At 38.8% G+C, this 27,623-nt stretch overlaps 2 protein-coding genes across 3 annotated transcripts; both read right to left on the bottom strand.

Moving 5' to 3' along the window:
* Positions 1–1,034: 1,034 nt before the first annotated feature.
* On the bottom strand, positions 1,035–4,154 carry LOC143856275 (auxin-responsive protein IAA31-like). Its single transcript, XM_077366448.1, has 4 exons — positions 3,800–4,154; positions 2,458–2,690; positions 2,284–2,365; positions 1,035–1,436 (listed from the first exon to the last, which is right to left on the bottom strand). Exons 1-4 carry the CDS (start codon positions 4,021–4,023, stop codon positions 1,391–1,393), a joined length of 585 nt encoding a protein of 194 aa, XP_077222563.1. The 5' UTR covers positions 4,024–4,154; the 3' UTR covers positions 1,035–1,390.
* A 6,434-nt stretch (positions 4,155–10,588) lies between these two features.
* On the bottom strand, positions 10,589–26,965 carry LOC143856502 (UDP-N-acetylmuramoyl-L-alanyl-D-glutamate-2, 6-diaminopimelate ligase). Of its 2 annotated transcripts, XM_077366740.1 has the most exons (5): positions 26,807–26,965; positions 20,372–20,424; positions 14,804–14,986; positions 11,157–11,237; positions 10,589–10,969 (listed from the first exon to the last, which is right to left on the bottom strand). In XM_077366740.1, exons 1-5 carry the CDS (start codon positions 26,855–26,857, stop codon positions 10,780–10,782), a joined length of 558 nt encoding a protein of 185 aa, XP_077222855.1. In that variant the 5' UTR covers positions 26,858–26,965; the 3' UTR covers positions 10,589–10,779. The 2 variants fall into 2 exon arrangements, with proteins under 2 accessions (XP_077222855.1, XP_077222856.1); XM_077366741.1 differs by lacking the exon at positions 20,372–20,424.
* Positions 26,966–27,623: the final 658 nt, after the last annotated feature.

Here is a 27,623-nt window from a genome sequence, read left to right as displayed (position 1 = left end):
CTAACATTCAGATTGGACGGTTATGATCATCCTATGGAAATGATTTTTGGAGCATAACCTATTTAGGCTATGGCCCATCTAATGGACGGTTTGGATCATCCTATGGTGTGGGCCATACCATACTTTTAATAAAGTGAGAGTGCGCTCATAAGAAAACAGTAGTGTTGCTAATATTTCCTTCTGTTTTTTTTTTATAACAATTTGCTAGCAAACTTCTCTTATGGCAACTTCTCGGCATGTGACCATCGTGGTGCAAAGATGTGCACATGGCAAATGTTGCTAGCAAACAAAAAAAAGTAATCATTACACAAAAAAAGTAAAATAGCTAAAGTTTATAAAGTTTTAAATGAAAAATTAACTTGTAAAATTACGAAAAAAGTACCAATAAAATATAGAAAGTTATGACAATTACGGAAAAAACTGATGCGGTCAAATTAGGAGAATTATTACGATCCCCCGTATATACGGGTGACCCGCGGGGTGACCCGCGGGTTGACCCGTCCCACCAGCGGGCCGCGCGGGTCACCTAAATTCTGACCCGCAAAAATGCAGGTCATGAGATGACCCGACCCGCACCCGCATCACCCGCGGGTTGACCCGGCCCGACCCACCCATTTGCCAGGTCTAGTTAGAAGGCCAACCCGGAGTCGTTGCTCCGGACAGGCTCTTCGACACTCAAGTCAATGATGGGTGCAACTGAACTATCAAAGCAATGAACATTGATTTTTCTTGGGATTCGAGTACCTTGTCTTTATGAGGGCAATTTATAGTGATACTTTGAGTGTTAGTTTGCTTATCCTTTTGGGACAGGTGTCATCTTGTTATTGGGTCAAATTATGCCCATGTTTCTTTACCCTTGGACAGGTGTTGGCCCATGATTGGGTGAGGTAAATACATGATTCCCTCTTTGGTTTGGTGCAATGACCGTGATACCCTTTAGGGAATGAGGGCTTTAGGGGTTTGCTCTAGTGCCACGTGTCGTATGACGATTGGGGCCGTTCCGCATACCCCATCATTAATTATGGAAAAAAAAATCCAAGAAAAACATTCCATCGGAGTGTTTTTTTATTCCTGTTAGGTAAAAGTAAAACAAATCCCCAAAAAGGCATTCATCATGGATGAAGAGCCAAGCAAAAGGAAAGCCATTCAGTTCTTGCAAACAGCAATGGAAACTTGGGAAACAGTGGTGAAATTGTTTTGCCATGGAGCTAGCTCCAATTCTATACTTGTAAAGGTAGATACTTATACATACATACAAAAAGCTATTATAAAGCTTGTTAAAGCCATGTTCGTTTTAGATTATAAAAAACCTATTGTGAGACCATAATCGGTTATTGGCGAAATCCATCTAGCTATAACATTCAGTCAAGTGTCACGTATTCTGTGTCTCTCAGCTCCTTTGGATCTTCAGGCGACGTACCGACTCCATGAATGTCCTGCCAGGGAATTATCATTCCATGTTAGAAAACATAAGTGCTTAAAATAAACATTTATGTGAAATGAGATTTTATATGGTGTAAGCCCTTATACTCCCGTATTTCTTCAAAAATACAGTACGGACCACACTATAGGATGATCCAAGTGGTGGGCCACAACGTAAATAGGCCGTGCCCAACCCTCCGATCTATAGAGAACTACATTTTATGAAAACATTTATAGATCGGAGGGTTGGGATCATCCTATGGAAATGATTTCTAGGGCACTTGTTAAGGCACCCTTAACAAATGGATGGTTGCATGATCCGGATTATTCAGTCCCTTTGGGGGGCCATTATTTTGATTAGCATGACTGGACGATCATAACCATCAATCTCGTCTCCAGATGGATGGTCAAGATTGCATGATCTGAGCATTTTTTTTATTTTATTTTTTGGCTATGGCCAATGTATCTTGTGGGTGTGCCCAATCAAGGGCTTTTCAACCTAATGTTGCACAATCAACAACCAAAATTGCATCAGTGGGACTAATCTTGCATCTGAAATGAGTTTTAATTTATTGCCAAATTTTGCTTTCCCACATCTGATATAGGCTAGGACCCCACTGTTAGTATTGGTAAAATTCCTCACTGAATCCATCCAGACCGTTGATCATCTGGGTCATCACATAGATGTGATACCCTAGAAAAATGCAACAATAAGACCCCAAATCAATCTAACTCCTTCCTCTTGGGACACCTTCTTCGAGTGCATTCATAACTACTTTTTTTTATAATAGAGGAGGCTGTCCCAAGTTAAAAAAGGGGTAGGGCGAATATATCATTTCCCATATGAGTCTATATACTTACCCCCAAGGCACATCTCCAACGAGCATCCAATCATCATCTTTGTCTTGGTAAGTGAGTGTATATTCTTTCTGGGTTTTCTGATCTGTGGTGAACCAAACAAAGAAATTAAGAGCTTAGAGTAAGATTTTTGGTTTAGATAAAGATAACATAGGGCAAAGGAGAGGAGAAACTCACATATTCCGAACATGCAGTTTAGGGTTCGAGTGAGGCTATGGTAAGAGTTGTGAAGAGAGAGATCAATCTTTCTTCCAATGGCCACACCTTCCATCTTCACTTTCACGTACAGAGAATTCGAACCATTGATATCCCTTTCTTTTCTCCCAGTGCATTTCTCACCGTCGATGCTTCCACGTCGACACTGAAGCTTTCTCGATGACTTGATTGGTGGCCACCCCACAAAGGCAGTTCTGTCATCAAAATTTTAATCAGAAAAACTCACCTCGGAGGGATTAAGATAATATGTCATGTGGAAAATGGTATTTCCACTCTTTATTCTCACCACTTCCAAGGCGTATTTAAATCTCTTTTTCTTTTTTTTTTATTGATGGTACAAATCATAGGGGTGCAACTTGGGTTGGGCTCAACCCGAACCCGGCAGGTTCAACCCGATTTTGGCTAGGGTTCGTTGGCATTTCCTCGGGTTGGGTTGGGTTGGGTTGGGTTGGGTTAAGGTTGGGAAGAGCCAACATGATTTAAGTTCGGGTTGGGTTAGGGTTGAGGCGTTGAGGCGTTGTGAACCCACCCGATCCGAACCCGACCTCTCTCCTCTAATTTTATCTTATTTTCTTTGGGTTATTGTAATTTTATGTTTGGCCCAAGGTTAACCCGAACCAACCCGACCTGATTTCAGGTTAGTTGGGTTGGGTTAGGGTTGAGAAATTTAGAGGCAGGTTGGGTTAGGGATGAGGCTCAGGTTGGGTTGGATTAGGGTTGAGGGACTACCATCTCGGGTTGGGTTAGGGTTGACATCAACAGCTAAACCCTACCGGAGTTGCACTCCGAACTCCCACCGGGTATTAAAAACGCTTGTTTTTATTGATCGTACAAATCAATAATAGTTGTAGAAGCCAATGAAAGAGTCTCATAATTAATAAAGAAGGGTGGAAATGACAAAAAAAGGGGGGGTGGCAAATTGTATTTCCACACCTTCTATTCACTTCCACTGCCTCTTTTATGTTAAAAACTCCTTTTTCCTTAACTCGTACAGCTCAATCAATGATGGCTGCGGACTCCTGTGGGAGTCTCGTGATAATAAAAGAAGTGGGGTGGAAATGACCAAAAAAGGGGTGACAAAATAGCAGTTCCTCATCTTCACCCTCTCCTTTTCATAATCCCACCACAGAGGCTGAGAGGATGTCCCAAGTAAAAAAAAATGGGGTGAACATATCATTTCCCATAAAAATGATAAAGGGATAGAGAACTAGATACTGAGTTTTTCTTGTGGTGAGCAAAAGAAAATTAAAAAAAGTTAAGACAGAGCTCATAAACCAAGAAAATGGTTCACATTCCAACATACTTGTTGTTATCATGGCAGTTACTGGGGGCATCCTCCTCATATTTCCACAAAAGTGGAAGCGTTTTGATAACTGCACCACCCTCCAAAAAAGCCTCCTCGTAGTCACGTTTGTTGTTCCCAACACCGTGGCTCGATAAAAACCCCGAACACATGTCTTTTGGGGTGTTGAGATCGAACCCTTTGAACCCATGGTTAGGAAGAGCAAGTCCTAACTGAAGCTCCATACCTCTTCACAGTCAAAAGAAATAGAAGATAAACAAATACCAAGAAGAAAAAGAAGAAGAAGAAGTAGAAGAGAGAAAAATGAGATATGGGTATTTTGAGGAGGGGTTGGGAGATGAATTTAACAAAGTTTGAGAGAGAGGAAATGAGACAAGCCGACAAGTGTGGGAGAGCCCGTCCTTGAAGGGGCGTTTGGAACAGAGGGTGCCTTTTCGTATGTGTCTTTGTCTTTGTTGGCCTTTTGGGCTACCCGATGGGATGCTGTCTGTTAATAACCCCTTTAGGAATGGACAAAGTCCTTTTCATATCTCTCTCGATCTTAGCTCTTCAGGACCACTTTAAAACTTCGAGCCTAGCCACTGGTTTGTGGTCCTTGTCGGTGTGTGGGAGTTAAGTCAAGTATTTTTTTTCAAAAGAATTATAGTGGGCCCACTTCAAAAATCATTTCTATCGGATGATCTTAACCGTCTGTTCTGGAGAGGGACTTCACATTATGGAAACATTTATAGATTGGAGGGTTAGGATCATTCTTATATTTATGTTGTGGCCTAAGAAATGAACGGTTTAGATCATCCTATGAAGTGAGCCCCACTTTAGTTTTGAAAAAGTATTGGATTTTAAGCTCACAGCATATAAAATCTCATCTTTTTATTCTCTCCACCCGTGAAGCTTGACTGTGAAGATGAAGAGTGTTGCTTGTATGGGAAGAGTGATGTAGGGCCCACTCATATGATGATCTGGACCACCATTGTCTGAAAATCAATCTAATTTATCATTTATGCCTATTCATTTGAAGTTTGAACTAACATCCTGATGCACCCGATCAATATTTTCTGGGGATTTTCTCCACACAAAAAAAAAACCCTCAGGGTATGTTTGGCAACCATGAAAAATTATTTCATAGAAAATTAATGGGCCCAATTATAGAAGAAGAGCTGAGGAGGGAAGGGAAAAGGCTAGATGGCTCGAGTGGAGATAGTATGAAAAATCACTAAAAATAATAAACAATGGGGAGTGATAAATCCACTCCCCAAATTGATAAATCGACTCCCAATGTGTCTTTCTCTCTCCTCTTGGTTAGAGAGAGAAAGAGGAGAGAGATAGACGCATGGGGAGTCCATTTATCCAATTGGGGAGTCCATTTATCACTGCCCTTAAAAATAAGCAACTTCAAATTGGGTATTTCTATTATATTTTGATGGGGTTTTCATCCTCCCCTCAGTCCCACTCTCTTAGGGTTTCCAAATGTGATGAAAATGGTCTCTAATCAAGTTTAAAATCATGATTTAATTTGGGAAGTGAAATATCCCCCCCTTTTGCTTACTAGGGACACCCAATGCCAATGTACGTGGCAATCAAACCCACTGAATTCTTCTGAGGTCATATACATCAGCACCTCTTTAGTCATTGATTCACCGACGCTGGGTGTCCCTAGTAATCAAAAGGGGCGGATATATCACTTCCCTTTAATTTTTCTATCTAATTTGTTTTTTGGGTCTTAATCTTTCGCCTATTAAAAAGAAGATTCCACAAAATTTCCTCGATTGTCCCCTTCTTATCAAAGTGGGACCCACTCATTATCAAAGTCTAGCCTTGATTACATTAATGAGATTCAACAATCCTTGGTGGTCCAGACACATGATTTCCTTTTTTTCTTTCTGCACATTTAATTTGGGCAGACACGAACCACACTTTGTAATCAAACAAGGTTCGTATCTGATTTAATATAGCAAAAATCTTCACTTGTGAACCCTCCCCCTCCAGAAAAAAAAAAAAAAAAAAAAGGATCCATCACGGGCCTGTTTTCTTCCCTTCCATGCAAGAGAAAATAAAGGAACAAAAATCTCACCATATAATTAGCCAGCTGATATTGCCACTACCATGTTTTAATAATAGCACGAACTCAACTTGTTTTTTTATGCTCTAACTACTTGCACCTCTCTTCCATTGAATGAATATAAATTTCTGGAATTAATTAAGGGCCCGTTTGGATACCCCTTGGATTTGGATTTGAATTTGGATTTGGATTTGGAGGTGAATTTGGATTTTTAAATCCAAATTCTGCGTTTGGCAAGCCTTTATGAGATCTGGATTTTGATTTGAGTGAAATCCACAAGATTTACAAATTCCTCAGGTTGGTGTAATTTTTTGGATTTATAAATCCTTTCTGCGAGAGATTATTTATAAATCTAAATCTGACCCGTAAGGGGTTAAAATGACCAAAAGATACCAAAAAAGTGTTAAATGATTTAAGTACCCACATGACATTAAAAACTGATCAAAATACATCGTATTAGGTAAGATGACTAGAAAACCCCTGAGTCAGGCAAAATGACCGAAATACCCTTATACCAGGTAAAAATGACAAAATACCCCCGAGTCATGCAAAACGACTAAAATACCCTTATGACATAAAAAAGATCAAAATAACCTCAAACAAGGTAAAATGACTAGAATACCCCAATATCATGAAAAATTAGTAAAATACCCCTAAATCAAGTAAAAATGACCTATGGCTCATAAAAAATGACTAAAATACCATCATGAGATAAAAATACGCCATATTAGGTAAAATGACTAGAAATACCCCTTTATCAGGTAAAAATGACAAAATACTCCCTAGTCGTGCAAAATGACTATAACACCCTTATGACATAAAAATGATCAATATAACCTAATATAGGGTAAAATGACTAAAATACCCAAGAGCAAGAAAAATTATCGAAATACCCCTGCATCAAATAAAAATGAACTATGGCTCATGAAAAATGACTAAAATGACAAAAAAAAACCCTCATGAGATAAAAAATACGCCGTATTAGGTAAAATGACTAAAACACCCCCAGGTCATGCAAAATGACCAGAATACACCTATACCGGATGAAAATGACTAAATACCCTGAGTCATGGAAAATGACTAAACATAAAAAATGATCAAAATACCCCCATATAGGGTAAAATGACTAGAATACCCCTGGATCATGAAAAATAGCTGAAATGCCCCTAGATCAAGTATTTTAAGGCTTTTTGGTTTTGTTAGATTTCAAATTCAAATCCAAAGAGCATCCAAACAAAAAATAATAATAATTTAGATTTGCAATCCAAATCTATATGTGGTCATCCAAACGGCATTATTTATAAATTTGTGAATTTTAAAATTCTTAATTTCAAATCCATGGATTTTGAAAATCCAAACTCACCTCCAAATCCAAATCCAAATCCAAGGGGTATCCAAACGGGCCCTAAGGGAGATGGCTTAAAAGATAGAGCACGTGAAGGTCATGTGATAGAGGCATGGGTCTCTTATGTGTAGGTATAGTTGGACACATTCTCTGTCACGGTCAGTTAGTGGCTGGATGCAGAGCTTGCGGTGGGGCCCACTACCGTAAGTGAGGAGGGGACCACAAGACAGATGCTCCACTCTCCTTCACTTCAAAGTGTCACTGTCTCCCGTCTCTCGGCAGATAATGCTTACCAGGATATGATACATGCACACTCTTTGTTTGATAGATACACCCTTTCTATTTGTCATAATCTTCTTGTTTTGTGGGGTGGGGGAGGTAAGCTGGGATTGAACCTCCGACCTCTTGGTTGAGGAACAAATAGGCGTGCAACTCAGATCGGGTTCAACCCCAAAAAAAAAATCACGGATCGGGTTGTGCTTGAGTCAGGTCAGGTTCGGGTTGAGGAAATTGAACAAGAGTCGGGTTAGGTTCGGGTTCAGGTTGAGGTGTCACGTTGACCCGACCCACATCAAAACCCGACATTTTATTTTTATTTTTATTTTTTTGCCATTTTTCTATTTCGTTTTTTATGAACATAAAAACTTAAAGGGGAAAAGATATCACCATAACCGGATCAACTCAACTCAACCCGACCCTAATTGGGAAATCAGATTCGGGCTCAGGTTGATATATTAATTTCTTGAGTTGGATCGGTTTAGCCTTCATTGGGTTGAGAGTCAGGTTGAGTTGGGTCAATCCGGTTGGGTTGGGTCGGATTGAGTTTGGGTCGGCTTCAATTCGACCCAGCCTAGAGCCTCTTAACAATTGAGCTGATATCAACCCCTTGTCATGCCCTTCTTGAGTAGCAAGTAACATAGTTACGAAGTTTGGATTTATGAATAATTTGGTGATACAATTTTTTGAGAAATGTTAAAGAAATATTTGGAGAAAAATTGCATGCATTTTTTTGGTACGTAAGCTGGGATTTTGCTGAGACCCCTACGGGCTTATTAGATGAAGAGAAAGATATTACATTCATGGTACATGACACCATCCCTAACTCGGAACACGTGAGTGAGGGAGATCCGAAATCTCGGGATAGAAAAAAAAAAACAGAACACTTAACTTTAGAGTTCAAACTGCTTAATGTTATGAAAAACCCCAAATAGCAATATGTGATTTCAATGGCAAAGTAAAACACAAGCAATCACACAAAGACACAAAGATTTACGTGGTTCGGCAAAAGCCTACTCCACGGCAGAGGCGACGAGAAAATCCACTATAAGATTCAGAGATTACAAGAGAAGATCGGTCTCTCTCTCACCAAACCCACTAGAAACCCTAGCACACCCTTTTTCCTCTTTTTTAGAGCTCTCAACCCTCTTTACAAGACTTGCCCACGAAATAAGCCCTAAAAGCCCCTTCATATAAAGCAGGGCTTTAAGTTAGTCTTATTGGGCCGAAAAACACATAAAACAGGCCGGGGGCCCACACATTGCCGAATAAACGTGCCTAATCCGGGTCGCACACAATATTTCGGACCCTAAACGGGTTTGAATTCAAGAAACCCAACTCAACACTTAATACTCTTGAGTTACATAATCGGCTAGTTTGATATGATATTAGCTCGACCATGTGTTGGTAACCGGACAACTCACTTTATTTTACACTTTCTTACGGATTGTTGAGAGAGGGGGTCTCTCAATTGAAGCTAAATGTTCTCTTAGGTGGTTTGTTGCTTATACACAGTAACACCAGGCGGTATATTTTTCAGCTCCAACATGACCTGTCTTTTAGGTTCATTCCTTTTCAGATCAATGCCCCTTGTCTACACCAATCACAACATACTCACCTAAAACAACAATCCTCTCGTGGTAGGTGAGATATTTCTCAACCACTTGATGTGTCACCCACACAAAGTTGATTCTAATACAATTTTAGAAAGGGAAATGATAAATGCGCCCCTTTTCATCACTCAGGTCACCCAGCTACATTGTGCGTGGCAATCGGGTCACTTCATTCCTTCAAATGTGAAGTTCATCAGCCTCATTGTAGTCATAGATACACTGTATCTATCTGGGTGTCCCGAGTGATGAAAATGGGCACATTTATCATTTCCCTTTTAGAAATCAATACAATGTTGTTGCGTGCAATGCGTATGGGGTTGTTCACAGATCTTCACCGGTGACCACGATCAGATCATCATGGATCTCCTATCGAGGGCTTATGATCACACAATCCAACATCCCCCGTTTGGACATCAAGCCTAATGTATCAATCTCCTCTAAACCTCATGCATGAGACATGTCTTTTGAGAGAAACTATACGATGGGTGTCCGTACAAACCAGTACAATCGACTCCATAGGATGATCTAAACCGTCCATTTGTTGGGCCACAACGTAAATTGGATGTGCCCAAAAAATCATTTCCACAGGATGATCCTAACCATCCGATAACTAGGTTATGGAAACTTCAATAATCGGAGGGTTAGTATCATCCTATGGAAATGATTTTTGGGGGCACAACCTATTCATGTTGTGGTCCAATTTGAACAAATGAACAGCTTGGATCATCCTAAGGAGTGGGCTGCACCGTACATTTTGAAAAAATACGAGTTTGTACGACCATTGTACGACCACGCACCGTATAATTTCTTGTCTTTTAGAAACATGATTTCCAATCTCCACCTAGTTGGTATTGTTTTGTTGTTCTGTAAAGAACTCTAGAGATTGATTTATATGGACTTCTAACTCAAAATACATCCAATAGGTTGGGGACTTCTATGAAGCCTTCAGGTGAGGACCACTTGTTTAATGGTCCATTGGAAAACATGATAGGGCAACAAAACAGGACCAAATTATAGGTTTAACTCTGAGTGGATCAATGAGGGCATAAAATTTGTTTTGCATAGAAAGAAACAGAGACAAGGTAACCATATTAGGGGAATAGTTGGATCATCAAAGCTTGTGGGAGGATTCAAGAAGCAAATCAAACATCGTTTTTCTTACCAAACCAAGCTCTCTCTCTCTCTCTCTTTCTCTCATCTTTTCTTTGGAAAAATCTAAATCCATATTATATACAATGGGAAACCTTGGATTGTCCCAAGGCTATTTGAAAATAGGCAGTGATAAGTCGACTCCCAAATATCTTAAATCGAACCCCCATGTGTCTTTCTCTCTCCTCTGGACTTGGGAGTCGATTTATCACTCCCCTGAAAATATCATTTTTCTTACTAAATATAATACTCATGTAAATTCCTAAGAAGAGAAAATTATACATAGAAAAAGGAAATATAACTATATAATAAGAAAAGAGTATAAAGGTAGAGATGGGCACAACATGGGTGGAAATATAATATTTAGAAGGTGATTTTTTTAAAAAGGTAAAAAAGACAGCATAATTCACATACATAAACTAATTGAAAATGGGCTTCATAAAGAAGGAACATCAGCCATGGACTTGGCACAGCCTATATGAAGTCAAGCTGGTATGCATTAGAAGGAACAATGGGCTTCATAAAGACAGTTTTAAGCTCACCAAAAACTATCGGCCGATGAGTTTTTCGTAAGCAAGCCGGATGTGGAGAGAAGACGCAATGCCTGGTTGGAGTTCTTCAAAACCGACGAAGATCTCGAGACTTGCATTTTTCTCTTCTTCAAAAATTCCATGGAGTTGTGTAAGCACTGAGCGGGTGGTATTTCATTCAAAAGCACAGGTTTCACCCTGCACATGTTAATATCCATAACAAACAGATTAATTCGTACTTATAACTACAACATTAAGCGTGTTTTGATCATGGGGATGTTCATTAATAAAATCATCTTTCAAAAAGAAAAGTTCAATATAAGTAAGAGGGAGAGAGAGAGAGAGAGAGAGAGAGAGAGAGAGAGAGAGAGAGATTATCGCCTACCCAGAATTTTTTCGCTTTTTCCTTTTCAATGTGGGCTTAACATCAATCCTGTCATCTTCAGAGTCTGAATGGAAGACTTGCCTGCAGATTGGAGAAATTTTCAAAAGCTTCATTAACCATAAAAATGTCTAAAATTTCCAACTTTTATTACACATGAAAAAAGATAGCTCGAAACCCACCCTGTTCAATTTGTAGTTAGAGAGGACCTTCAATTTATTGTAATATCCCTTTAAATTAACCATAATTATATCATTTCTGGAAAAAAATTCCATCAGAAATGTTTTTCTTGCAAATCCAAACATGGCCTAAAAGAAAATTGCAGTTTGGAGGGACAAATGTGTGGAAACATGTAATGCAATGATTATCACAAACAATTTAATAAAATTGAAAGGCCTGTTCCTGACAGCTTGTCAGATACTGACATGGAACGATAAAGCTACCTTAGCTAAAACCATCTATGATTTAAAAGCTATTAAGAACTCATTCTGATCGTAAAGCAAGGCCAGCTTTTATGACGAATAGGAGCTGGCACTGCCAGAAAATCAGTTTAGGGAAATTGCCAAAAGAACTGCAGCAATAAAAATGCATGATAATAAACAAGGGGATGTTATATAAACCTTTTTTTTTCTAGCTAATAGGTTATAAAGCCCGTTTTAGACAATTAGAAATACTCAATTCAACATTACGAATCAAGAGAAATAACTTTGATAGTAGTAATAAAATTAAAATGAACGAGTAATTGTACATGAACTAGTAGAAACATTCCAAGTTTCCATTTCAAAAAAAAAAAAAACATTCCAAGTTTCATCATACAAGGAGATTCCCTGACATTTTATAGGCATCAACAAAGTTGGGAAGATCAATGTTTCAAAACATGGATGTGGGCCAAAATGCAGCAAAAGCAAATCCTAGTTGACTCAGCGCAATGCGATATCGTACCCAGTTGACGTGGCTGAGTAATTGATTGATACAGTCGTAACTCGCGTGTCAGAGTTTTGATTGACTTTGTAAAGCAAAAAACGAATTTGGACAACTGCACGGGCATGGTAAAAGGTAGTCAAGTCGACAATCACACGGGGGAGTTTTGAAACTTTGATAGTAGTAATAAAATTAGAATGAACGAGTAATTGTACATGAACTAGTAGAAACATTCCAAGTTTCCATTTCAAAAAAAAAAAACATTCCAAGTTTCATCATACAAGGAGATTCCCTGACATTTTATAGGCATCACCAAAGTTGGGAAGATCAATGTTTCAAAACATGGATGTGGGCCAAAATGCAGCAAAAGCAAATCCTAGTTGACTCAGCGCAATGGGATCTCGTACCCAGTTGACGTGGCTGAGTAATTGATTGATACAGTCGTAACTCGCGTGTCAGAGTTTTGATTGACTTTGTAAAGCAAAAAACGAATTTGGACAACTGCACGGGCATGGTAAAAGGTAGTCAAGTCGACGATCACACGGGGGAGTTTTGAAATTATGCGGGCGACTGTAATGCAGGATAAAGTTTCTCCAGATAAACCTAAATAGTAAAAATATATGTAGGGGGTGGTACTGTTGAAGCCTGTTAGGGGACAACTTGTCCCTTATTTGGCACTTTTTGGAATAAAAAATGTCAATTTTCAAAAAAATAAAAAAAAATAGTAAAAGGTTCAAGCATGACTTTGAAACATAAGAGACAACAACAAACAGACGGATGCGCCCATGGGGATTTATATTGATATGACAAAATATAATATTGATCATTAAATTTTAAAATCAACTTTGAAACATTATCATGCATGCAACGAGACCCATCATCAAACTCTACAGCAGAATGTTAGACTATCCTTAACCGTAAATAGTGGCTTATGCAAATAAACTACTAAGAATCCAACAAAAGTAGGAAAACAAAAACATGCTAGAGAATTGAACAATCACACAAATAATCCAAAAGAAGCCTAATTTCAAATTTAGAACAGCCCAAAACAAATATAAAAAGTGTATTACATGTTGCTGTCCTAAATGTACTATTTGCATTTTCGTTTTTTTAATGGCAAAGAGATTTTATTAAAAGGAAAAGAGAGAGGAAGCCCATGACTGAAATGCTCCGACGCTCGGAGCTACACAGAAAGAAAAAAGAAGACAGCAAAAAGATAAAATCCAAAGGGTATAAGTGAAGCAAGAAATCAAATTTCTCTAGAGCGGCCCTGCCTACACCCGCTCAGGTGTCTATCTGCTTTGCTATTCACCCATCTCTTTACATGATGAAAGCTGACATGGCAGTCAGCTACTTGCTCCTGAATCCCATCAAACATATCAGCAACTCTCCATGGATGAGGATGGCTACCAACCATACACCAAATTACATTAAGCGAGTCTCCCTCAACGATCAACTTGTTTAAGCCCCCTCCTCTGAAATTCTAATACCTTGTAATACAGCTCTTAATCTTCACTGGAATCCACGATCCCAATTGGGCCATGGAAAGCCTACCGGGTCATCTCCTGATCATCCCTAAGAACTCCTACCCCATCTAGTCCCAGGTTACCAAAACTTGAGATATCAAAGTTGAACTTCAAGAACCCTGTTCAAGAGGGTCCCAATGACGTAAAGTGGCCTCCTCTCCACTAACCCAGGTAATAGTTGGTCAGATGTATTTTACATATAAGTAATATGAGCTTTTAACTAGGACTCCGAAAACTTTATGATCTCTTTCCTTCCAAATCACCCATAATGTGACTAGCAGCACTACTCGCGAGCGCCACAGAATTCTTCCTATGTTCCTCCAAGGATCGAAGGACTAACTATCGAGGAGGTCTAAATCGGGCCAGAAAGACCCACTGAATGCCAAATCTCCCAAGAATGTGACAGCAGATTTCTCTGGACACCCTGCAATGGAGAAAGATGTGATCCACAGACTCTCTTACCTTAACGCGTAAGCAGCAATGATCAATAATAAGCATCTCGCGTCTCCGACGGAAATCCACCATCTGAATCTTATTTTGAAATGTTGTCCAACCAAACGTGCAAACTCTAAGTGGAGATGGAATACTCCACATTCTGACAGGGTGGGAGGAAAAGAGCCTTATAGGGCCCACTATGGACATTTTTGTAACACAAAGCCCTGTAGGATCAAAAGACTACTCACATCTTTGTTACAGAGGGCACAACATAACTTATTTAAACTTTGCCAAACAAATAAATAAGTCATCATAACTAAGTTGCCAATTTCTGTGATGAAAAGAGTCCTATAGGGCTCACTATTGATGTTAGCGTGATGTTTTAGATGCCTTATGGCCTCCCTTTGGATCTGAGTCGACCTTCTTCTCTCAAATCATCTTTGTTGAATTATGTGCTTGTTGGTGCTTAATATGTATGATACGTGCATGACTGGCAGCCCAAACAACCATATCTTTTCATATGAAATGCGATATACTGATTAGGACTCTGAGAAGTTCAATTTCAAGAAAAGCTACTTGGTCTAAGCTTCATCTTAATAGATTATACTCCTTATGAGGCACACTGATATTAAGATGCCATATCCAAGTAAAGAATAAATTGTCGAGACTCAGATAAACCCTACATATCACCAACAAGCTAATCATTCTAAACATTTAGCAACTAATAAAGCTAAATAATTGCAGTGTGTACAGGAAAAAGTAGCATACTTCTCACGGGCTGCAAGAAGATTAACAATACTGCTTGGAAGCATCCCTTCTGTATCATGCGTCTCCTGATGTGGTTCTGTTTCTGAAACTTCTAAAGCACCCTCATGTCCTGCATGTCTTTTTATTTTTCTTGTTTTTCTTTGGGCCCAATGCCTCCGTCGTTCTTTTCCTTCACGAGCAACCCTACAAAGATGGAAGTATTTATCTCAGGTCCTGCCAATAAATAAAAAAGAACACCACCTACGACCATGAATAGAATTATCCTCTGTAAGTGTCGAAGTTTAGAAAATAAAATGCAAGTGTAAACTTTAAAAGTGCAGAACTGTCAAAAAAAAAAAACTTTAAAAGTGCACATACAAGAGCCAGTCCAACTCCAAAGTTAAGTCTCAGAACTATTAATGGACTTTCAAGAAGCTCCAGCAACAATATCTACCATGAATGGATCAGTATATACCATTAATGGAACTATTAACGGACTTTCAAGAAGCTCCAGCAACAATATCTACCATGAATGGATCAAATCCAAGAGCCAGTTCAACTCCAAAGTTAAAGTCTCGGAGCTATTAAAGGACTTTCAAGAAGCTCCAGCAACAATATCTAACATGAAGCATAACAGCTTTAGAAGGCATCAGTATCCTTAAATATAATATGTTGGGTTAAACATGCTCCATGATTATCTGTTAGTATAAATGGATGTTTCAGAACTGTTAATGGGCTTTCAAGCAAGGATTTAAATTTCGGTTTGGGCCACCACCGAAATCGAAATATTTCGGTTCCGGTGGAAATTCAACCGAAATCATGAAAATTTTGGTAAAATTTCGGTATTTTTTAAAATTTTCAGTGGAAATTTCAGCCAAAATTTCAGTAAGTTTGGTGGAATTTTTAAAATTTTCACCGAAATCATGTAAAAAACCAGTTCAATGTACTTTCATTTCTACCGAAATTTAAAACTATGCTTTCAAGGGCTCTAGCAACAATATTTAACATGAATGGATAGTGAATTATAATAATATCAAAAGGTATCCCGGGTTAAACATGTTCCATGATTATGTATTAGTATAAATGGATGATACTTTTGAGCATGCAATGGGTGTAAAATTAAGTTTTATGTGATTCTATAGAAGTTGTATTACTTAATTAATTATGATGTTCACGGTAGTGTGCTAATGCAGGATAAGTTGTGGCATTCACTGGGCAAAGGAAAAAGAACCAGAATTACAGAACTCACAGATTCTATTGATGATTCCAGCCAATCTCCACAGTCCAGTATAAGACTTTCTCACCCACAAAATAACATTGGACGAGCCCCCCTCCACAAGAAGCTTTCCATTATAGCTAACAGCCAATGATTCTTTGGCCGGTGAGGAGGGCTCTCGATTCTGCCATATTCAAATCTTTCCTACCAATTGGCACAGTGTAAGCAACCAAGATAGCTCCCAAGTGGCACAGCCCTAACCTATCGATACTTATTGATGCAGCCCAAACATGGGTTGTTGCAAGAGGAGGACAGAGACGATAGAGGGAGGAGGGTGGCAGCTCTTCACCTAGCAGAGAGAGAGAGAGAGAGAGAGAGAGATGAGGATATAAAACTGACATGGAGTCACACTAGGATTCTCCTAGGCATCACACCATAGGATATTAAGCATCATACTTCAGAAAAGGCATCACGTCATCAATTTTCATTCATATTTAGCTATTTTCAAGGCCAATAGGCCTTTCATATTTTTAGGTTACGCAATCCATACGAAAATTGGGAAAAAAAAAAACAAAGACTCATAATCCTTGTTACAAAACAACTCCACTATAATTAGGACTCATATGATAGTTAAACACTTAAACTACTAGCTCAATGAGGAAAAAAACATCGCATGGACTCTACCTACTACAAGTAAACTATGACTCTTCAAACCCAATAGGACTCCTAACTCATCATGGAAACTAACCCACTTCAAGTTCCACAAATACAAGGATGTCCTTATGTTGCAATATGAGACCCTTGTCGTTGGTTTAACAACTCAAGTGATTAATTACAAATGACTTTTTTTTCATAACACTTATGATTTTGGTAAAAAAAACATGTTGGGGGGGGGGGGGGGGGGGGGGGGGGCTTCAAACCCAATAGGACTCCTAACTCATCATGGAAACTAACCCACTTCAAGTTCCACAAATACAAGGATGCTCTTATGTTGCAATATGAGACCCTTGTCCTTGGTTTAACAACTGAAGTGATTAATTACAAATGACTTTTTTTTCACATCACTTATGATTTTCGTAAAAAAAACATGTTGGAGGGGGGGGGGGGGGGTAACGTTCCTATAACTTAAGAAACTTAAAAGACACCTGAAGGAAACCTAAAAATTAGAATACGTGCCTGCCCTATGATTGTCCCCATCATGAATCCCTCCTAAGTACCTATCATGTTTGGAAGTTGTCCTACTTCGCGAGAAGACTGTGGCGGACGAGTTGGCTAAGGCGGGTGTTGATCGAGATATTTCCCCGGGGCCTCCCTTTGATCTATTTTCGTATTATTCCTGGTTGTAACTGCTGACCTTTCTATGGTCTAGTTTCTGTTTCCGTCTTTTTTTCTTTTTGGGAATAAAACTTTCGTTATCTTTAAAAAAAAATCGTGGGAAGACACATCACTGAGGAGTCTGTTTCCATACCATAGAGCCAAGACAACTCCTGCACAAGTGAATCTTCATTAAAAAGGGGTACCTATTGTTGTCTCCATCAAACTCTAGTTTCAAGTTTCAACAACCAACCATTATCTAGGTGACACCACCCAACGAGAAGCGCATGCTCCATTGCATCAATTATCACAGTCGGAAAAAAATAATAATAATCTTACATTTCAAAACTATCCATCCATATTACCTGAGTACAGGGATAAAGTACGATGAGGATCAAGTCTAAGCACTCATGCAAATCCTGATTTCAAAGGACAGTAGTACCGCAAGGCCTAGATATGGAGTATCATTATATAGACAACGCCCCATTAGTATAAGTTTTCCTTTCATCTATGATTTGTGGAGACAGACACGAGTGTCACGTGTAGACGGTGACACAGAGTGTCCAACATGGCAAACCTACAAAATTTAGAAACGAGGACACTGCTATCATAGAAAGTATATATAATCATAATTTGTTGATATGGATTCGTGTGTCGAGTTTCGACACGGATATGAGTTGCCTGACATGGCAACACCTAAAAATCTAGAAATGGTGACACATACATGCACAAAATTATTGTTTATTACACAAATACCTATCCAAATGCCCACATTAAGTCTAACACTCCTAGCAATACATTTAAAAGTGTCCAAAGGAGAGTCGACAAGCGTGTCGTGTCCGACACGGCAGGACACGTGTGTCAGCAATAAATTGAAAGTGTCGGCTAAATCATAGCCTTTCATTAAATGCTAGACCATACTTCAAACATGTTGAAGCGTGGAAGAGATTTTTTTTGTTCTTTTTTGTAGTACTTTGTCGAAAGACGATTGCACTTTACCGTAATATATGATTTCCTACAAGGTTTTCCTGAATTATTTATGTTTTCATTGTCCTTCTAGTTGTAGTAACGGCAGTTGTACTAAGAGATTCAGGCGGTGATGTCATATGGGCTTTCGGCTTTCGCAGGGCCTATTGGGGTTGCAGACGCTTGTGAGCTGGAGGTCCCTGCAGTGCATCAGGGAATAAAATTACTGGAAAGAGATCGCTTTAGTGAGGTGACAGTGGAGGGAGATTCCCTCAATGTTATTCGTTGGCTCAAAGGCTCCGTTGTCCCTCCTCGGAGATTTGCTCAATTCTTCGACGAGATTCAAGATACAGTGGAGGATCGTCAATCATATTCAAACACGCCAGGAGATCCGCCAATAACGTGGTGGATAGACTAGCACGAGAAGGTGTAGTCAAGCCGGGATTGGAGTTGTTCGATTTCCTCCCTCCATGACTATCTTTTTTCGTTTATCCCTTATTATGTATTTGTTTTCCATGAGAGCTTTTTTTTTATGGGTAAGCTGGGGATTAACGGGGACCCCTATTGATTTATTAGATATAGAAAAAGATAGAACAATAAAAACAAACCAGCCCTAACTCGGAACAAGCGAGAAGGGGGAACTAAGGCTATACAAAAATGAGCGACAAGCACTAAGCCTAAGAGAACAAAGGGATCAATACTTTTGATTTACATAATCATCTAATTTTGAAGGGGTGTGATGGGCTCTTTGTGTGCACGTTTTCCATGAGACCTTATCCTCTGTATTTCTCGCCTTGACTGCCTTGGTCCGGCTCTTCTTTCCTTAATGAAATCTTGCTACCATTCAAAGAAAAGAAACGGCAGTCGTACTATTCTAGTTAATTTTCCTTTAATTGTCTGCATTTTTTCCACTGGGAACATTGTTTCCCCATTAAGACTGCATTATACATAATTCCAAATGTACTAATACATCTCTCTTATGCCCAACATAACATTAAGCTTGATGCTTTGGCTACTAAGATAAAAAAAGAACGGATAAATTGGAGCCCCTTGCCTAGTATCTCTAGAGATATTAAAGAAATTGACAGGAAAAGCATCACTGAGTATTGAGAATGTGACCATTGAAAAGAAATGAAATGGGCAAATCATATGTCGTGATGCGGCCCTTGAAGTTGGTAAACTGCCAGTTCCCATTTCATGGCTGGTAATAACTCAAATTCAGTTTACAATAATTCCTATTATCAGTGTCTAATTGTGCCTTCCATAAAACTTTTAACACAAATATATTAGTACCTGATCAGCTCTCAACTTTTGTACTGGCTGCCATTACTAAAACATGAGCTACACAGCATTAAAGTTCTGAAACAACCAATGATAATAATGTTGAGTTGTTTATTCTGCAAGACTATTAGAAGAAATTTGTTTAGCTAGATTTTCGAAAAAAAAATTGAAACAAAATACAGCAGCAAAAAAGTCTCCAAATCAATTTTTCCGAAACGTCAAAATACCAAGGGAAGGATTGACAGACAGAGAAAAGAATCCCTAGCACATGAAGATATTGTTAACAGATTTAAGAAGGAAATTGAATCACAAATTTTCACATCTCCTATTCCATCTTAAAGCTTAGAAAGAGCTCCCGAACATACATATTGTCCACAAAAGGCACAAAGAGTAGGGCGGTCAACGGGGAAAAAATAGGAACAAGAACAGAAATATTGTCATCCACCTTTACACAGAATCTTTATTCTTGAGTTGCTAAAAATGGGATAGAAATTACTTTACAGGAGAGAGGAGCAATCTAAACTGCTTTAGTAGAAACAAAACTTAAGATCTAATTGAATACCTAGATTCCCTACAAATGCATGAGCCAAAATAAGAATGTCTAGAAAATAAACTAGCAAAAATGCATCTAAGAGCTAATCTCGACAGAAGATCGGGCATAGGAAAATAAATGCAGGCATGGTGCACATCCTTTACATATTTATCACGTGGAAATCAAATGTGCAGAACAAGCCACAATAACAATAAATAAATAAACTTGGCAGTGAAAAAAATCTTGTGATAAATTTACACACTAAGTACCAAATAAGTACCTTGCTTTATTTTCTCTTTGAACTTTGGTGATCTCTTCGTCTTGTTTGAAGCCCTAGAAACCATCATCAATGAGCAGAAATTCAGAGAGCATCCATGTTTTGGACGGGGGATAACAAATAAACACACTACATAATGTTCTAGACATGATTTTTTTTAAATATACCACAAAGAATATTCGTATGATCCAATGTTGCAAGTTTTTTTTTTTTTTTTTGGGGGGGGGTGGGCGTGGGGGGGATAGGTAAGATTTAAATAAGGAAAAAAGGGCAAGAGCCCCTATAGCAAAAGTGGACAGCAACGCAATCCCACCCCCAAAAGAAACAATTGAACAACCTAAAACCAAAAAAACAAGACCCCCACCAAAAAAATACAAAGAAGACATTTTGGGGCAAATCAACAATCCAAGAATGGAAAAACCATAATTACAACTCAACTCAACTAAGCCTTTGTCCCAAACTAGTTGGGGTTGGCTAATGAATCCTTTAAAAAAATTTCATGAAGAAGGTGAAAGGATCAACCCGACTCAAATTGACTATATCTAATCCTCACACTAGTTGTGTTCGTCTACATGGATCATTTTCTTCCATTCTCTTCTATCCAAGGTCATGTTCTCTATTATGTTCCTAGCCCTCAAGTCTTTCCTCACTGTTTCTACCAAAGTTGTTTTCGATCTGCCCCTACCTCTTTTTACTCCATCAACTTGGCACGAGTCACTTCTTCTCACTGGAGCATCCAAAGGCCTACGTTGGATATGCCCAAACCATATTAAGCAGTGCTTTCTCATCTTCTCCTCAATTGGTGCCACCCCCACCTATGTTGGAAACACCATAATTACCATTCAAAAAAATGGGAACACCGTAATTCGCTAGACAATAAAAAAAAGTTTTGCATTATCTATGAATATGGGAGAAAGAACACTCCATCTCCCTCAAAAAGTTAAAAATTTCTCTAAATGAGAGCCTAAATCTCCAAGGGGGACCAAACTCAATACGAAGCCACAAAATAATATTGAGCAAGTCAATTTCATTCCACAACATATATACATCAATTTAAGGAATCAACCTGACTCCACTCCAGATCGTGCGGACTTTATACCTTTCCAGCATCACAATTCTCACAAGGTCCCACATAGGATAGACTAACCTAAGAATTAGAGTAAAAAAACAATCTCCCAACACCAGTTGAAAGGATTGTAGCAACGCTTCTATTAAGAAATTTGTTCCTTCCATCAAAGTTCAGCTTAATTACATATCTATAGACCATTTTGCTTAAGCAGCCCGCTCAGATACTTTAACAATAATCCAATTAATAATATTACCAATCAAGTTAAGTTTGTTAAATATCATATCACTTCTATCCTTCCACACTATCCATAATCCTAACAGAAAATGAATTTCCATAAACAATAAAGTCCCTTACTGTCGATATTTTTCCAACACAATTTCCATACGGGCATGACCACTAGACAGCCTGACTCGTCTAGGATCACATTAAACAAACCAAAGAGGAACTCCAAACCTAAGCCGGCATAGAAAGGCTCACAGAGGAGAACCCATTTTTCTATGGAATCCAGATCTACTCATCTCCTCACAGTTAGCAATGGAGTAGTGATTGCTCATCCTTGCAGAAAGGCCCGAGAATTCTTTAGACTGTAAAAGAAAGCCCTTCCCTCAATACCAGGGCAATCACCCTATGAGGACATTACCCATCCAAATAGTGAACAACCGACACTCTAGGGTTAACTGCCCTACCATAGAGATAGGGGATAGAGTTAGCCAAAGGCTCCCCACCACCATCTATCCAACCAGCAGAAGGGTATTGACCAACAATAGCAGAAAGATGGGAAGATAAGATCGGAACACCATCTTCCAAATTCTCCATGATGGAGACTCTTCCTCAACCTTAGACTCCTCAAGCCTAAGGCCCAAACCTAGACTCCTCAAGCCTAAGGCTCAAACCGAGTTTTTGATATTTTGCATAGACTACCCTAGCCATTAATTCATTATTATTATTTAGAAATTCTCCAAAACATTTGAGCCATCAAGGCGTAATTTAGGGATATGATGTTCTTGATAGCCAAACCACTCGCACTCTTAATACGGCAGACAATCTCTCAGTTTATCAAGTGAACCCTCCTAAGAATAGAGTCGTCATTCCACAAAAAATTAAGATATATTATTCCAATCTAATTTGACACTGACAGATACTTGCATTTCTAGGGTTCAAGTTCTCAATCATCGGGTTCCGATCATGTTGGTTGAGAGAATCATCTCTGAGGGAGATTCCAAGGTATTTAATGGGGAGGGATGACTTACTAAAATCTAGCACAAACATTATAAGGTTGATGTAGAACTATTCTTACACTTTCTATTAGTTTCTAGACTATTCTCAACTTTCTATTTTGTATTACCAACTTCTATGATGTTCTTTACGTTCTAACACTTTCTACGCTAATCTTATATTTTTTTATTTTTGCCATTAACTTGGGTAGAAAGCAATGGCTTGGTGCCTATAAATATAGGTTGTGGAAGATGTACGAAACATCTTGAATTAAATAAAATTTCAGTTTTTTCTCTCTTTTCCTTGTAGATCCAAGGTTCCTTGTGGATTCAAGGGTTTCTTTTATCGAAGGAGATGTTCTTCTTCTTCTATCGGGTTGAAGACGGTGATCTACGCCTTTTTCGCACCCTTTCACCCGCGCCAAAGTGGTATCAGAGCAAGGCCTTTCCTCGGATCGAACCAGTTTGCGCCCTCCATCTCCTAGCTTTGAAAGTTCAATTTTCATGAACTCTTATATGAGGTGAGTTCACTATGCCATTATTCATATCCCATAAATCAGTTTTTCTGATTTTCAGTAGAACCCCTCTTTCCACTTTGTTTTGCCTTTGTTATCAGCCTCAACTTCCCCAACTAACAGCACACCCAGAAATTTCCACACCCATAAATCTTAGCATCCTTCTTCCTTCCAAAATCACCGCCCTGGACTTCCCATTCTCCAAAGAATCTGACCACTACAGCCCCAAATCCTATTGCTTTCAGCCACCAATCCCATATTAACATCCTTAAAAATATCACTACACTCAAGCCTTACAAATTTCACTAAACTTACAAATTTCACTAAACTCTAGTCGTCCCTCACCCCTTCCATATTAAGCCGAGACCTCACAAATCCCTTGAATCTCAGCCCACCTATTAGCCTCATTATAACAGCCCCATAGCACCCTTTTACTAGAACTGAACACCATCCCAAACGTCCCCATATTCCCTCACTTCTTTCTTTTTTTTTGAGATGATCCCTCACTTCTAACCTATTATTTAAGTCTTCAGCCAATCTAACAACTCTTAAACCACTAAAAGAAATCCAATTGTAACGCACTTATTCCCATGCCAAAGCCGGAGTTTTCAAGGAATCTTTGGCACTTTATGATTCTCTCCCACCTTAATTTGTTTTACTCTTGTATCTGTTTTCACTTTGTTTTTGTCTCATCTTGTATCGACCATCTCGGTCTTCCTTGTTTTTTAATAAAATTGGCTACCTTTCGCCAATTTGGTCGAAGGGGACTCCTTAAATGTCATACGGTGGTTATCCAAATCTCACCCTCCCCCTTGAAGATTCGCGGCTTTCTTCAGTGAGATAATCGATATTGTTGGCTCTTTGACCATATCCTTTCGCCGTATAAGGAGATCGGCAAACGGGAATGCGTATAGGATGGCTAGGGGCGTGGCCCATAAGGAGGATTTTGAGATTTGCGAAAAAGGCAAAGATCATCGTCTTCGACCCGATAGAAGAAGAAGAACGTCTCCTTCGATAAAAGAAACCCTTGAATGTTGAATCCACAAAGAACCTTGAATCTGCAAGAAAAAAGAGAGAGAAATTGATTGTGGATTCCATGGTTTGTTGGGCAAGACGTTCATCTTCCCTTCGTTCGCAACTTCCACTTTGCCAAAGTTCTTTGGCGCTGGCGAAAGCGTGCGGAAAAGGCGACGATCAACGTCTTCAACCCGATAGAAGAAGGACAACAACGTCTCCTTTGATAAAAGAAACCCTTGAATCCACAAGGAAAATAGAGAAAAAACTAAAATTTTATTCAATTCAATATGTTTCATACAACTCAACCTATATTTATAGGCATCAAGTTATTGTTTCCTACCCAATTTAATGGAAAAAATAGAAAATGCAAAATTAGCCTAAAAAGTGCTACAACCTACTGAATATCCTAGAAATTGATAATATAGAATAGAAAGTTGAGAATAGCCTAGAAACTAATAGAAAGCATAAGAATAGTCCTACGTCATATGTAGGATTATTAGAAAAACTGAATAAAATTTCAGTTTTTCTCTCTTTTTCTTATAGATTCAAGGTTCCTTGTAGATTCAAAGGTTTCTTTTATCGAATGAGACGTTCTTCTTCTTCTAAAGGGTTTAGGTTAAAGACGATGATCTTCGCCTTTTCCGCACACTTCCGCCCACGCCAAAGCTCCACTTTATGATCTTCCATATTAATACCCCACACTAAGGATTTAGTCCTATTGACCATTTGACAAGCAGTAACCTCAATTAGAGAGATGAGAATGCTTATCTTGGCTGCCTTGGTCAAAGAGGCTTCCGCATTATGTAGATGAGAAATTAGAGGGCCACCACAAGAATCCTAATTTTGGAGCTTTAGAGAAAATGTAACTTATGTTCTCAGTAGCCATAGTAAAAAAGGAAAGGAGAAAGAGTAACCCCTTGTCTAAGACCTCTCAAGCTATTGAAGAAGCTCACTTGCACAATCAGAAGTAAAAAGGATGGAGAATTGGATAGAAGACATGCACCCCTCTATCAAAATTCTCAACTTAAGGCCAAACCCCATTTTTCTCAAAGCCCACATCATGAGGGGTCATTTGAGATGCCCATAAGTTTTTTCAAGGTCAAGTTTGATGAGCATTCCTTTAGAACCGAACCTTTTGTTGGAGTTGATAACTTCATTGGTCACCACGATGGCAATAAGAATTTCTCCCGGAGATAAAACCATTTTGATTGTCTGGTGCCAAGAGAGGCACCACCCAGTTAATCATGAGAGCAAAGATTCTGGAAATTATTTGAAAAACAATTCCAATCAAATTGATAGGCCTAAATTTTTTTTATTCCCTATCTATAAGATAGGGAGGAAACAAAACATCCCATATAGATAGGGAGGAAACAAAACATCCCAGATGATCAAAAAAAATTTGACTACCCCTAGAAACAATAGCTAATAGATAGGGGAAGGACAATTTATTCCAAATGATCCAAGTTCTAACTCAACACTGAATGGATGTGTGATGAGTTACATAATGGGCTTGCTTGTTCGCAGCTTGGGCTCTTTGGGAGCAATTTTGGTAGGGAGTGCGGGGAGATTTCTTCTTTGGATCATCCTACATTAGGTGACCTTTAGAGACACTATGATCTATCAATAATTCATCTTCTGAGGCATCATCAGATCAGGTTCAATGATCTCCAAGAATTCTTGGAAAAGGCAGAGAGAAAAACCATTCTCTTTATTTAAATTAAAGATAGCTAAAACTTAGCGCACCTCCAAGAATATTGGAATTCAATGATGGGTATTTCTTCTTTGGTAACTTGTAGGAAATCATCGAAAATTCACAACTTGCTACACCACTCTAACTTAAAGATGTTTAAGAAATAATTAAAAAATCCCTCCTCTAATCCATTCTTGGCTTCAAATTCCTAACTAGACACTGACAGCTTGTTGATAGGTCTTCTTCTACCTTGGAAGACGGTTGTATGATGAAAATAACCCGAGTTATGATCTCTGCGTGCTAACCATGTTTCTCTAGATCTGTCTTCAAAAAAATTCTTCTTGATCAATGATCCTAATCTATCCTCACTTCAATATACATTAATTCTACTGCAGAAAGAGAGACATGTTATTATTTCCTATCTAATCTATCAATCTTACACCTTACAACGCTCTTCCTAAAAGCAAAATTTGAAGTGGGTCTTGTTCTACTTCCTAAGGATGCTTTTAATAGGCTTTAGCTTTCGAAATAGGGGAATCTAAAGCAGTCCTCTGCTATTGAAAACACCCACAATCTCTCACAAAACTCTTAAATTCATAGTGGGTTAGCCATATTTGCTCAAAACTGAAAGCGGCCAGACTGCAACTCGTACTCAATACCAAAAAGACGCAGGGCATGATCTAAAATAGGGTGAGGAAGAATACTTTGAAAACGCCTAGAAAAAATATTCATCTGGGTCTGGGAAAATAAAGAACTTTAGGGCATAATCTTAAATAGGGTGAGGAAGAATCCTTTGAAAATGCCTAGAAAAAACATTCATCTAGGTCTGGCAAAGTAAGGAACTCATCAACCCTACATAAAATAAACATAGTCTGTGTGTGTGAGAGAGAGAGAGATTAGGGTTAGGGTTAGGGTTAGGGTTAGATGATGGACCTGCTCCGTTGTGAGCTCCTCCGGTGCATCAGAATCGTTGTCCCGATCCATCGGAGCTCAGTCCAAACCCACACTTTTCTTCTCGTCTTTGAATGTATGAACAAAGAGTTAGACAGAATGTGGAGTAATCTGGTGTGAAGGAGGGAAAATTAGGGCTGCTGAAAGTTCAGGTGGGGGCCACTTTTTTCAACAATCCACGCATTGCTGGCCCATGCATGCTATAGCCTATAGGTTGTAAAATGTTGGGCTCCACCTTATGGATGGGTTTTTGTGGAGATGGGTGGCCCACCCTTCAAAACATATGGGAGGCCCACCTGAGATGTAAAAAAATTCCATGGAAAAAAATCCCAGATATAGTAGGTTTGCAATTTTCTTTGAAACAGAGGAAGAAATTTATTTTGAAAAAAAAAAATACATGGAAAATAAGTTTACATAATACGGTAAGAATTCCAACAAAAATATTTCAAGGAAACAAATTTCCAGTAAATGGTTTTCAAGTCATGGTATATTTTAAGTGATAATTTAAATGGTGTGTGGCCGTATAGTATTTTTCAAAAAAAAATATTGTACGGCCCACTTCGTAGGATGATCCAGACCGTTCATTTGTTTGACCACCGCACAAATACGTGGTGCCTCGGCAATCTTTTCCATGGATGATCTTAGACCTTTGATCTATTGAAGGATCATCGTATGGAAATGATTTTTGGCGCACAACCTACTTATGTTGTGGCCCAACAGATGAGGGTTTGGATCATCCTATGAACTGGACTGTAAAATAAATTTTGAAAAATACCATGTTGCGGAACCACACACCATA

This window comes from Tasmannia lanceolata, unplaced genomic scaffold (genome assembly GCF_043159265.1).
Source record: "Tasmannia lanceolata isolate RefF3 unplaced genomic scaffold, GAP_Taslan_0.1 ptg000023l, whole genome shotgun sequence".
Taxonomy (NCBI): Eukaryota; Viridiplantae; Streptophyta; class Magnoliopsida; order Canellales; family Winteraceae; genus Tasmannia; species Tasmannia lanceolata.
The sequence above is the reverse complement of the archived record's forward strand: the minus strand, read 5'-3'. Positions and strand labels throughout refer to the sequence as shown.